Source organism: Pezoporus wallicus, unplaced genomic scaffold (assembly GCF_028554395.1).
Source record: "Pezoporus wallicus isolate ANWC-B61680 ecotype Strahan unplaced genomic scaffold, APGP_CSIRO_Pwel_v1 scaffold_2584, whole genome shotgun sequence".
Taxonomy (NCBI): Eukaryota; Metazoa; Chordata; class Aves; order Psittaciformes; family Psittacidae; genus Pezoporus; species Pezoporus wallicus.
In genome coordinates, this window is record NW_026642851.1 from 5,034,474 (window position 1) to 5,048,189 (window position 13,716).

The 13,716-nt window shown below is 37.5% G+C and overlaps 1 protein-coding gene across 12 annotated transcripts in view; it reads right to left on the reverse strand.

The window, feature by feature from the left end:
• ADAM22 (ADAM metallopeptidase domain 22) overlaps positions 1-13,716 on the reverse strand; it is a 131,262-nt gene that overhangs the window by 105,157 nt on the left and 12,389 nt on the right. For all 12 annotated transcript variants that reach the window (XM_057432462.1, XM_057432461.1, XM_057432460.1 and 9 more), the window contains exon 3: positions 8,549-8,625. In XM_057432462.1, coding sequence (XP_057288445.1) covers positions 8,549-8,625 — 77 coding nt within the window. The remainder of the gene's footprint in view (positions 1-8,548; positions 8,626-13,716) is intronic.

Here is a 13,716-nt window from a genome sequence, read left to right on the forward strand (position 1 = left end):
TTGGTGCAAGAATTTGTGTGCACAAGTCAAGCACGGTTATTTGCTAGGTAAAACGTTCCATATGTTAACAACATATTGGTTTGATACTGCCCATTGGTTCAGTCTCTGAACTAAAAACACATTTCTTAAGTAGAATGACTATCCTGCATAGAAGAGGGCTGAATAACCTATTCCTTATGTAATGATCCCAAAGAATTAAAAAACATGAGTTTGTGCACTGTTGGTTATTCAGCCATCTATTCGGTCCTCCAGATCCCCATGGAAAGCCTAACAGTTCCTGCTACCTTCATTCTCTGTATCTTCATTCATAGCTCCATGCATCACTTGACTTCTTCTCTAAAAAAGGGGATTCAAATTCGTTTCACTGCTTAGCTGAGCAAAGTATTTGAGCCCCAAGCTAAAAGGCCTGCAGCACCTCCTCTCTTTCTGTAAGTGCTATTTTTAATGCACACATACAGAAGGTCATGATGCCAAAGAAGTTCTCAAGGAGAAAGTAAAAAAACAGGGCAGAGCAGCTGGACAACACAGGGAGAGGGATATCAAGGGAATTGTATCAGTAGGAAGGCTGCTGACTCATGGAGAAGATGCCCTATAAAGGACAGCACAGAATATACCAGCTATTTACATTTCTGTTCATGCCTTTTCCTGTTTACTACCTTCTTCACATCTTACTCTGACTAGTATTCATATGGAACAATTTGTAAGACAGCAATAACGTTGTAGCCACAGTGGTCTGAGAATCTGACAGAAAGAAAGAAAAGATCATTAATTTCTATACGACCAACTTTTATGGCTGTTGTTTGCTTTCGTGAACACAAATCCTATTCTAGCTTGGTTTAAAGCATAAATAAATAAATAGTTGAAAAAGTCAGTGGTTTGTTTTGTATTATTTACAGAAGTAACAGTATCCAATCCAAACATTCAAGTAAAACCTCTAGTGCCCAAACTACTCATAGAATGGTTTGGGTTGAAAGGAACCTTAAAGATCCTCTAGTTCCAAACCCCCTGCCATGGGCAGGGATACCTGCCACTAGACCAGGTTGCTCCAAGCCCCATCCAATCTGGCCTTGAGCCCTTGAGGAATGGGACAGCCGCAGCTTCTCTGGGCAACCTGTTCCAGCGCCTCACCACTAATTCCATTTCAACAGTAAATCCAGAAACTACACTTTGAGTGTCATAGTCGCCTTGCGGAGGCTAAATCAAAAATACAATTAATTTTTCTTTTAAAATCCTTCATAATGACTAGAGCTCATGTGATTGTTAAAGTTACTGCCACTTGGAGATACTCAGCACTTTGCGGATAAATTCATAGGCACTGAAACATGTTAAGCAATTAGAATCTTTTCCTAGTTTAAGTTGTTTTACTTTAAAGAAGATGCCAAAAATAGCACGATTGATCTGTACATACGAGGTATGTCTGTATATGTGTGTGTAAAATAGATAGCTCCTAAGTGATCTGGTAATTTAAGGAGTATCATCAAGAAAGAAAAACATTATAGTAATAGAATGATAATATCTCTTCAGACTAATTAATCATTTTCTTCCTACACACACTCACAAATACACAGTAGTACATTTCCTGTAATTATTTCTGTGTCAAAAAAATCAGACCACAGACAGGCAATTTATACTCAGTGCTGATAAATGCTTAAATTATTCTACTATCACAGAATCACAGAATGGTTGAAGTTGGAAGGAACATACGGGGGTCATACAGTCTATCTCCCTGCTCAAGCAAGGTCAAGCAAGGTCACCTAGAGCACAAAGACTGTGGTGCTATAAACCTACAGATATTACTTCCAGTGAATGTAATTACCTAAAAGCAGTAAAATATTCTTTTCCACGTCCATTAAGAGAAAAACAAAGGACTGACCTTTTCAGAAGCTTTGTTTAATAGGCTAGGAAAGTATCTTACCAGGGAATTCACAGATTTTGTATACATACATAAATGTTTTCCAATGCTGTTTTTCTTAGAAGTCATAAACCTTAAGTGGTGTTTCAGAAATAACAGGGAATTCTCCCGCAGGTGCTTAGAACTATCTTAGTGACAAACTTGGAAATAATAGAAGAATGAAACAAATTACCTTTTTTATTCTCATTTTAACTGGAATGCTAATTAAGCATTTGCAAACATTTCACAGACATCACTTAAACTTTCATATCCCCATCCAACTGAAGTTAGTAGCCAGCTTGTGATGACTTCAACACCCTTTACTAGCAGCTGATAAGAAATCAATGAAAAACCTAATGACAATAGAGCAACAATCATAATGGAAATTTATTAACCTGAAACTAAGTAACAGTATTAAAAATGGAATGCAATGGAGTTCTCAAAAGCAATTTAACCTTTCCAAAAGAAGACTTAAGCATAACAGAACATTAAACAGAAAAAAAACAGGACTGCAAATTCAATAATAGTAAGAGTGATGATAAAATACGATCAAAGAACATAGTACATACCTACTAAACAGCCAATTCTAAGCTTGGAATAAGAACATGTTTTAAAAAATAAAAGAAAAATTTAAAAAGGGTGCCTGAAGAAAGAAAAAGGAATAAAAGGAAAGAAAAATCTTGGGAACTATGTAAAGAGGTGTATCAATAAGAAATGGGAAAACTATGCTGCCTTTATATGTGATACTGCCAAAATGCAGTACTAAGTCTACAATTCAGCAAGGATGGTGATAAACAAGAGAGGTTGATGAAAAGGCACAGAAATCATTAAAGATGCCATTTTATCAAAGATCCAGGAGCTGAACCTATTCGATAGAACAAAAAGAAGGCTGATGTGCTATACATACCGAAGTGAGAGGAAAACTTGAGGTGAGAGGATAACTCAATGCTACAGGGTTTTTCCAGTCTAAAACTAATGTTCAAACATTTATCATTGAGGGCAATTATCCATTCAAACAATTTATATCTCAACAGATTCTTCATTCTTCATTTGTTTGTGCAAAATATGTTAGCAAAGCATGCTAACACAAATGGAGGTGCAGAACAATTGTCTCCCAGAGAACAAAATCAACCTCTGAAATTAAGCAACAATATCAGGGAGAAAGTGTTTATTAAATCTGGTTTGTAGCTCTGACCATACTAATTTTTGCATCACAGACTGGGAGAAGGAAAGAATGATTTTGCAAAATGGGGTTGTGAAAGAACAATCCTGTTGGGTGAGCTGGGGCTCTGATCACAAAGCACATGATAAGCACCACTTAATTAAAAAATAGTGCAGAACGTGATTCAGTACCTCATTCAGAAGATCTTAACCCAGTCTATATCCTGCTACCTGAAAAATGGTACTAAATGTCACAATTAAACTTCAGAGCACTCTCGTATGGTAAAAAAAAAAAAAAAGAAAGGCATTATTTTAAGTAAGAATCAATTACCAAATTGACTGTACCCAAGTGGGGCTCCTCAGCCTACATGCACAGAGCATGAATAAGGAAAGTGAACAGAGTTTGAATTCCCTTGATTCAAATAAATTCCAGCTGCTACTGAAAACTACTGGGACTGTGTGCAGCCAAGGCATCCATTAAAATAGCTAGTAAGGGATTGAGTTGGATTTTAGGGAGACCCAAAACAGCTGAAAGGAAGAGCTGCTTCTCCTCAGGTTTGATCTGACCATCACTTACCACATGCAGTTACCCAGACAGTTATTGAGAGGCATTAGGAGGGTAACGAAGATCATAAAGCATGGACAGGTCCTCTCACACCCAGCACCACACTGCAGCAGGTCACGTCACATCATGTGGAGCCCCTCAACCTGTGGGTGACCAGGAGGAGTGCAAAGCTCACAGGGGCAACACGGAATAAAGACTCACAGGGAATTATAATAGTCACAAATGGCATAACTGCACCTTTTAAACCATGCCAGGGAGCTAATCCTTTTGAAATCCACACAGCCAATTTAGAGCAAATTTAGAAATATGTTTTCCATTTACAGCTTACATGACACATTGATATTAGTGTTGGAGACCATTTGCCAAAAGAAATTACAGGCAAAGTTTCAGCAGTTCGTCTCACGAAAAAGCTGGCACTTGTCTGTCAAGCTGCCTTTTATTTTGCTTCTGTTTCCAGGATTTTTTGATGAAGTTTACGGTCTGATTCTGTAAGGTTTGCAAAACTCTAGTTAAAAGACATTACTAATAAACATTCCCACAAGACATGAGGAATGTCTGTATCCTCCTCAGCAGAAGCTGCAAAAAGCATTCAGTGGCAAGGCAAAATAATTAAATCCTGGTGTGCCAGGAACTTTCCCATATCACTAACCAGAAATAATTTAAATTCAAACTGAAATAAACAAAATATCAATATTTTCTGAAGAAGCTTCTTTGGTTTTGCCTACCTTCTGATAAACTAAGAGACAAGGGCATTTATATTCCGCATCGTGAATAGACTGATTGCAATTTATGAAAATTGCCTCATTTGAAATCTTTCAGCTTTCTGAACACATTTGATCATCATGACCACCAATGTATACACAGCACTGGCACTCCTCTGGGACACAGTCAGGTACCCAACAGGAACAGAAGATGTGTAGGCTTCATAAAGTGGTAGGGTTTCTGAGCACATCTTGCCCAGCCTAATACTTCTTTATGGATTATTTTTCACTAACATGAGAGGAATTAAATTTGTCTTACAAGGAGAGAAAGCAAGTGGTGATTATGCTCCATCCTAGTGACTAAGTGTCACCAGGAAGGACAGAGAAGTCCTGAAGTGCTGAATATAAGAGTGAAATCCTTATTTATGCACTTCCCTGTCACCACAAACCTGAGGATCTCACTCAGGCTATCGATGTGTTCACTCTCCCACAAAAAGGCCACGATCATGGAGGGCTTTTCTTGATATAACATGATGAGCTAGAGCACACACAGGTGCCCAGATGCTCGAGGGATCTTTCTGAAGGTCAGGAGTCCCCTCAGCAGAATACCTGGTCCCCACACTACACCTCAGAAGCAGGCACAACTCAGACTCAGGTTCAGGAAACCCTTTCTACTCGTCTCTATGACAGGAGGCACCAGAGCCCTCATAGACTGGATGATGCTGCAGCCAGGAAGGGCCTCGATCATCCTTCTTGCCTGATGTGGCTACCGCTAAGTGAACCTAGGGTAGGCACCACAGGCCAGACAGGCCCCAGGTTTGGCAATGCCAAAGGAGGCATTAACAAAGATGGCCACAGAAAACAGCTCCATTAGACGCGGTTCTGAACACATAAGGATACTGAAGCAATGGATTCATAAACACACCAATGCAACTAAGGCAACCCCTAACCTTTGCCTATGGGATTGAACCTTTTAAAAACATAACTTGATTCGATCTGAAAGCTCCTCTGTAAATACATCAGCCAGCTGAACAGGCAAAAAAAAAAGTTAAAAAAGAAACATTCTATCTTTAAAAAAGCTCACTGTAGAGACACTATGGCAACTCGGGGGGAAATGGAAGACAGAAAGACAGTGAAGTATGTAGAGAAAATACCACCATCACTGAAAAAAGGAAACTACACTGTAGTTATAACAGCTTATTATTTTTTCTTATTCTCATTCAAGGTAATGTTTCAGTGTATGTCACATCTGTATTGAATGTGAACAAATGCACATTCAAACCTGGCTGAGATCCAGTATGAGCAAGAAGAAACCACACAGATTTCAACGTTAAATTAAACTGCCACACCATAACACCAGTTGGAAAAATTTGTTTTCCTTCCTCTCATCTGCATCGAAGACTGGCACAATGCTCCCTTTCTGGGCCTCAGTTTTCCTGATGTCTGAAATGTCAATGTAAGCTCTGCTTTTACATTTCCATGCCCACCTCCTGTATCTTCCCAGCTTGTTTCATTGCAGAGATCAGTTTTGGCTGCAGGCTACCATTCTGAGAGATGAGAGAGGAAGGGTCTAGGAATGGGAAGTTGGTTCAACACTCAGATTCAATAACAGAATCTCCTTTGGTGAAGAAGTAAAACAGAGGGTATCCGGCAATGAGGGAAGAGAGACAAGTAGGAGACCACAAACATTTCTGCCAGCCTCAACTGCCAGAGTACAAAAAAGTTGTCAAGAAAAAGTATGCAAGAAAAACAAGAAAGCTGGATGGAAGAAAAACTATTTGCAGACAGACATTAAGGGCACATTTTAGTTTCTGATTTTTTAAAGCTCTCCGTTTGCTACTATCATTTTAATTTTGAAATTTTGTCCTCCATAAGTTGGGGAACCATACAGAAGAATGAATATTTCCAGTGTGACTGACCACTACTGACATTGTAACTAGAGATGATCAGATGCACAAGCCATATTACACCAATCTTTAAATGACATGGAGACTGCAAGAACAGAGATTGACAAAGGCAGGGACAGTCTCTCCTTTCTGATAACCTATGTATTTTAGGTTATTCACCCCTGACCCCCATACCTCCTTTAACATTCCTTAAATATGTATTATGCATAAGAGCTAATTTTACCACAGGGACCTGCTTCAGCATGTTTTTAATATTAGCAGAAGTTCAGATGATATTTTTTACAGAGGAAAACTAGAATCTTGGACTTTGATCCTTACAAGAATTCAACTTCTTTTCAATATAAAGCTACTCTGGGCTAAATTTGCCAACCACTTCTCAAAAAAAAATAGTGCTTTTCTCTCAGGATCCTTAGAACATGCACACAGAATGTAATACAGAGAATAAGAATTGCAAGAGAAGAGAAATATATATATATATATATATACTTCTGAATGAAATAGATTTGTTCACAAGAATAATTACATTTTAAATGTTGCTCTGGTATACTTGGCCCTTTTTTACGTATGATCTGCAAATGCTATTACGGAGGTATTTTAAATGCTGATTTAAATATCATGATAGAAGTCAAACATCTTAGTTTCCTTGAAGACTTCTTGTTTTCATTATGCAAAATTTGTGATAGGACTTTTTCACATTATAGAAAGCATAGCTCCTCAAGAAAAGTGCATATTTAAGTTGGATTCTGGCACTTTTAAGAACACTAAGGATATATTTTTACAGTCTTACTCATACAAATACTGATTTAGTCTCATTAAAGACAATAAAAAAATGACATTAAAATAGAATAAATCTCAAAACAGATTAAACATATGTGTGCATTTATGTGCATATGTATATGCACATAAACAAAAAAATCCAGAGATACAGAGAACTGCTGCAGCTCATACAAATACATCCTTAACTTGTCTTTTCATATGCCATTGCTAAATGTATTTACTTATATCAAGATGACCTGAAATTCATACTGTAAGGACAATCCTGATCTTTCAGAAACTAGTTGTGACTGCAACATTAATCTGTCACCCGAAGTATCATAGAATCATAGAATGGTTTGGGTTGGAAGGAACATCCAGCTCCAACCGCCTGCCACGGTCAGGGGTACCTCCCAGTAGATGGGGTTGCTCAAAGCCCCATCAAGCCTGGCTGTAAAAACAGGTTTTGGAATGTATTCTCAGTAAGGTCTAAGTGGGTATAAAAATTGCTTTTTCCAAGACACATTTCAATGTTGTGGATTTGGTGCTTTTTAGCAGGAAATTCTTTCTCTAGGATTCTTTTAAAATGCATTTGTTATAAAATCATACTTCTAAACCAAACTCTTTCCCTCTCCTTCCAGCAGCACACTATCTCTGCCATCTGTAACTAGTAAGGATTCATTTGTGGTTTTTAAGTCATGTTAAGAAATCACCACTGCTTAGAATGCGCATACAAGTGAAAAAAAAAAAAAAAAAAGAAATTCGAGGGCCTTTCATTGCAATCTGAATGGTTCATCTTTATAGCAGAAATTCTTGTGGCAATTGAATACAGCTCTTACACTGAAGCACGCAACATTGTGTTCAATTGTTGGGAGTTGAATTATTTAAAGCATTTCTATTTACTTTATTATTTATTATTTATTCTCTTTTCACTTCAGAGCAGAAAAGAAAAACAACTGCTATTTTAAATAGCTGTGCTGAGATGCATCTTCAAAAACTGAAAGCCACATACCAGATTTCACTTTAAGTTTACTATTGTTCAGACTTCCCTCGTAGACCGAAGTTCACAGTGTGCTTCCCCCTTATAGTGCTTCGCTGCTCCCAAAAGACTGTAAATGCGTCCAGAGAAACATCATTCCCAACTATTAATCTCATCCTTTTTTGAGGATTAGCTGTCTTGCAATTGTTGTATCCCAGTACTTTACACTTGGTTAATAAAATGCTAACAGCTACCAGTTTTCAGCAAATCTATCTTTTAATATACATGGAGGCTCTGTGTGAGTATAGTGATTTGCCTTTACGGTTAACTGAAAGATGGCAAATGAAGTTATAATGCTAAAATGTTACCTACACTACAGTAGCTACTAAGTAGTAACAATGGAAATATAAACACCTATAATGGTGCATGAGAAAATAACAAAAGAACTTAAAATACGCTACTACAGATGAACTCAATACCTAGAAATAGCATTTGTGCTATAATACAGCCTCTAAAGCCTCCTCTGAAAAATGACATTTCACTGGTACCAGGTCTCGAAAAAACACGGAGTACGAAGCAATCATTACTTACTGGTTTAGCGTCACATCTAGGATGAAAGATGATCCAAAAGCATCAACTTGGAAGCTGGCTCGAGCAATGTGGGTAGACTGCAATATTGAGAAGACTAGAATTAGTATTTAGCCACAGCAAAACATACTGTACAGGTTTGTGAATGCACATATTAAATATATTTACTGAGTAACTATGCCGTTAACCAAATAAAATTGCACCAAAATGGACAAAGCCATGTATGATGATAAATAAAAGATCTGTTTTCTGAATTTACAAGGTTAATTCAAGAATTCCAAACACCACAACCCCCTCTTAACCCATCCACACCACGGGTAAATGACTTTCTCTACTTCCACCTTGGGCAAAACGCTGAGCAAAGGACAGCGGAAGTCTCCCACTGGCTAACGTGTTACTTGTTTCCCATCCTGACTTTGGATACAGACCAGTGGAGAATAGCTGAGACATTATTGGTTTGGTCAGACTAGGATACACTCACAAATCTCACTGACATTACCTGAAAGAAGCTGTGCATTCAGACAGATTCTCATTTAAGCCCATAAAGCAACGCAATAGCAATGGGCTAAAATTTGATTACTTGCATTTTATGTAAAGCTCTGACTCATCACCCTGTAACCCATTTCCTCCAAAAGGCTTCCAAAACTCCAGCCCCCTGAGCAGTCACTAAATCCAAAGAAAACTGGGTGCTAGAGAAACATCTCTTTCTTCCTTTCTTTGTTCCTTCCTTTGCTATATATTTTCCCTGAATTAATTGTATTCATTCAGTCCTATAGAGGACAAACACAGGAATACTTTGTAAGTCACAATCCTCCAAAAATAGAGTATTTATTGTAGTAGTAGTGGAAGAAAATACCGAGTTACCCAATGGAAATGCAATAGTTGCTCTGGAACTGAAATTCACAAGAAACGAACAGCCATGTTATTTACCTAATTAATAAGAAAAGCTACTTTCAGACATTTTGGAGCAGTTTCAACTTTGTTCTCATTTTCCTTTCATTGAAATCTGCACATTAAGATTTGAAGCATGTAGACAGAGGAATCTAAGAGGAAACACTGAAGAACCACTTAAAACTCTGAACTACACTTCTCTAAATAAATACCAAACAGAATAGCACAACTCTAACAAATGATTTATTGAAAACTCTGGGAAACACAGGACAGGATAGGATAATGTGAATCATCAAATTCACTCTCTCTAAAACTACTGGCAGGCTTTCAATAGGCATTAAATCCAGAAGAGCTGAGAATATCAGTTTCCCTGGAAAAGAACAGCAACAAAGAAATGGAAAGTTGAGAGAAACACGACTTTTTTATTACATTTTTAGCTGCACTACAACAGTATTTTCTTTTGTCTACATATATAAGTGCAAGTACTAATAAATCAAAAAGACCACAGCCATGAATACATGTTTACAAATAGTTGATTCCTTTAGGGAAAAAAAAAAAATAGACAGCTGAGTGCCCTTTATAAAAATGCCATTCAGTGAATGCGCATCCAAAATGGCATAATGAGAAATTCCACATATTTAGATTATTACAGTTTAGAAGGACACAGTATTAACTGGAAAGCTTCTTAGAAGGCTTCTCAGTAGATACAATTCAGAGTCAGATATCCTTTTAGCTACCCCCATTACATCTAACCTGCCTTGTAACCCAGGCCACAGGTTTTCACTAAGTGGTTCCTGTAATTTCTGAATTATTTAAGAGCATCTCTTTAAACAAATACACAATCAAAAGCCCAGTTTCTAGTAAAAAAAAAAAAGAAATCTTATTACAAAAAAAGGCAGCTAGTCCCACTAGTCCAAAATGACCCATGACACAGCCAAGCTGGTATCTGCAACGACAGACAGCCACAGCACATACGGCCACCCACACGCAGTACCATCATTTAGATGTTTCTGGCCTGCGGCAGCTAGCACAACCAAAAATACAGCAAAAACAACCATCAACAAATTATCACGTTAGCATTGGCATTTCTCTTCCAACTCTCATGCAGCAGAGTTTGCTTTGCATGGTGTTAAAATTCCATTGTCTCTTGCTAGAAACGTGAATTTTTAGGCTGCTGCTCATAAACAGGATGTGACAGGCCAAGATGCAGTAAGGTACAAAGGGCCAGTGCCAGTTTTGCCATTCCCTTGTTCCACTGCAGCACATTTACTAACCTTAACTAAGCTTCAGTTACCTTCCTGCACTGCAACAACCATTTTCTGATCAAAGAAGTAATGGCAGCCCGTTTGTTCACTTTTCAACATTATATTATTAAATGCAAAGAACATTCTACAACACTTTATTATTTCTGCTTGGTAACACAGCTACATATGCCATCATTTAGATCTCTGTACACAGTATAAGCAAGTCTTCTATATGACCACATGCTGGTATCAAAAAAGAATTTGTCAGTGAGGAAGAATATAAAAGGCCTAACTTAAATTTCTAAAAGGACATATACTAAATATAGCATTTGTCATTAAAATGTATTCACCTCATTCACTGTAAGAGCAAAAATTCTGAGGGTTTTTTGGTTTGGTTTTTAGCTGCTAGGTATATTGCATTTTATTGATTTGGTCTGGGAAATCTCCTCCCTTGAACGTCCCTAAGATAAACATTTATGAGGCTAATGTATTTCTGAGGTGATGCTGGACCACAGTTATTCCCTGACAGAAGCTGTTAATGTGGATTTAAAAGAGAAAATTACTATTAATACATTAAGATGAAAACTTTACACAGACGTAACCACCCCCAAGACAAGCAGGGCAAACCCAAGAAATTTACCATTAAATTTAAACTCAAGTGCAATCAAGAGCATCTCAAGTGTATGTCAAGCCAACTGAGATGCCATGACACACATTTTGGATAGAGAGACAAACTCAGTTCTTTCCAGAAATTACAGCCCTTCCCTTCAATCCTGATGTTTGGTTGCAAAACACTGCAACACTGCATACTGAGGGCTGCTGCCAAAAATGAAGAGTTCTGTCCCATCCCAGCCATGTGTTCCCACCTGCTCTCCCTACTGGCTCATCTGACTACCCAGAAAGTCAGATCAGCATCAGAGTATCAATCAATAATTGGGAGTGCATTCATCGTCTGCTGGACAAGTAAGCTGATCCAAATAAACTATATAGTCACACCATGAGTAGATAAAATGGAAAGAATCTGGAAGGGACACACAAGAGAGAATGAAGATGAGGAAGACAGATTCCCCCGTCAATGACAGCTAAAAGATCTCATTCAGCGTAACAAAAACCTGCACCTTAAGAGTGCCAGCCAGTACACGGTTTAGGATAACAGTTCTTCTGAATATCTGGTTAAGAACCACAAAATAAAGAAACAGATATTAAAAGGTCTTGGCTTTACATTATTTTTAAGTCCATCTACCTACCTGCTCAGTGAATAGGTAAAACAGCCAGCTGCAAAGGAAGCTTACACTTGTAGATATATGTCAATAAAAGAACCCAAAGAAAGGAAATACATACTTTTATTCCATCTATACAACCTCATTCTAGCACAAGCAACTAGACAGACATCTGCAAAGGCTCCTCTAAACCACTGAATCAAGACAGTTATGTCACTCAGCTCTCAGACCAAGGAACCTTCTCAGAAAATTTGAGGCTTTTTCAACAGTCACGGGCAGGACACGTTGATGGCTGACAACTCAGTCAAAAAAGGGAAGTTCTTGGAGACCAAGAGAGATGCATTTGAATCAGAACATGAACAAGAGCCAGGAAAGGAGACTCTAACAACTTAATGGAAGAGCACAGGGCTTTGCCTCCAACACAATCAAAAAGTTCTGAAATTTTAATGTCATGCAACTGAAGAAGAAAAACAACTCTGAAATCAGTTGCAGGATTTTCAGATGCAAATTCCAGTAGCACATAAAGTGTACTACCCTGCAATCCCCCTTACAGAAAACACTGAGCATCCCATGCGTCTAATGCAACTATGCAAGGGCTGACTTTTGTCAAAGACTGCAAAGTTTAGTGGATGTCTGCAAGGAATCAAAAGTAAATGGAGAGGAAAGGATTATTTCAAATCACTAAGCACAAAGACATTTTATCTAAAACAAATATTGAAAGCTTGAATCCTAGAAAAACAAAGTGGTACCTTTGAAGGTACAAACCTTCCTGCCAAACCAAGAGGGATGAGATTCCAATTATTTAAATCACCTGCTCCATGCCTCAGGGATCACCGCAGTAACAAAGACAGGCAATCAGTAAGAAGTGTGACTACTCATTATTACAAAGAAACAGAACAGAATAGTGATGATTTTTGATACAGTCCCCTCCCTACCCTTCCTGGGAATCAACTTTCTCCAGAAAGTGGCTCTGAGGAACGAGCTTGTACAAAAGGAATACACGTACATGACTACAACCAACATGCATCATTGCAGATCTATGGGGAGCCTGGTTGCACTATACTATAGATAACCCGAAATATGTTTGGAAGATTGTAATTTCAAATAATGTCACATATTTTAATCACCAGTGAAACATTTGCAAGCAAAGCACTTTCTTTCAAACTTTGAAAGGAAGTATTTTAGAAATTTTCCTCACATTGCATATTAGTTGGGTGTAGAAAGCAGCGTAGTAATATGACAACTAATATTTTTCCTTATCATTAAAATTAAAATTATTATTAAAATTAAAATTATTATTATTAAAATAAGGAAAAAGGTAATTTAAAATACATTGTAACATAATGTACAATTCCTCATAACACATTTTTCTCACTCCTGAAGAATCCTTCTTAAAGCACTTTGATGTTTTTTAGTAAATTTTGCTAGAAGAGATAACAACGATTTCCATCAAAAATAATGTTGGGGTTTTCCTTTAAAATGATGAGAAAATCCTACTTATACGCTTTGCCTTTGATGTAAATAATTTTATATTTACTTCTATTTATAGCCTTGTGGTTTCTAATTAAAAGATTATGGTCAAATTTGTAGACGAAAGAAAAGCATCAAGAGAATCAAGGCAGAAGATAACACAAAATGTTACAGCAAGACAGAACTTAAAAACTGTGCTTCAGAGCCTGTAAGAACAGTGAGGTTTTATAGGAGACATTCTGGGAGTCAGTCACATTTACAAAGTAATAGATTCTTTAGGTATTAATGTAATTCCCCTCCTTTATTTAACAGGAGAATAGAAACCTCAGCTTGTTAACAATGCTTT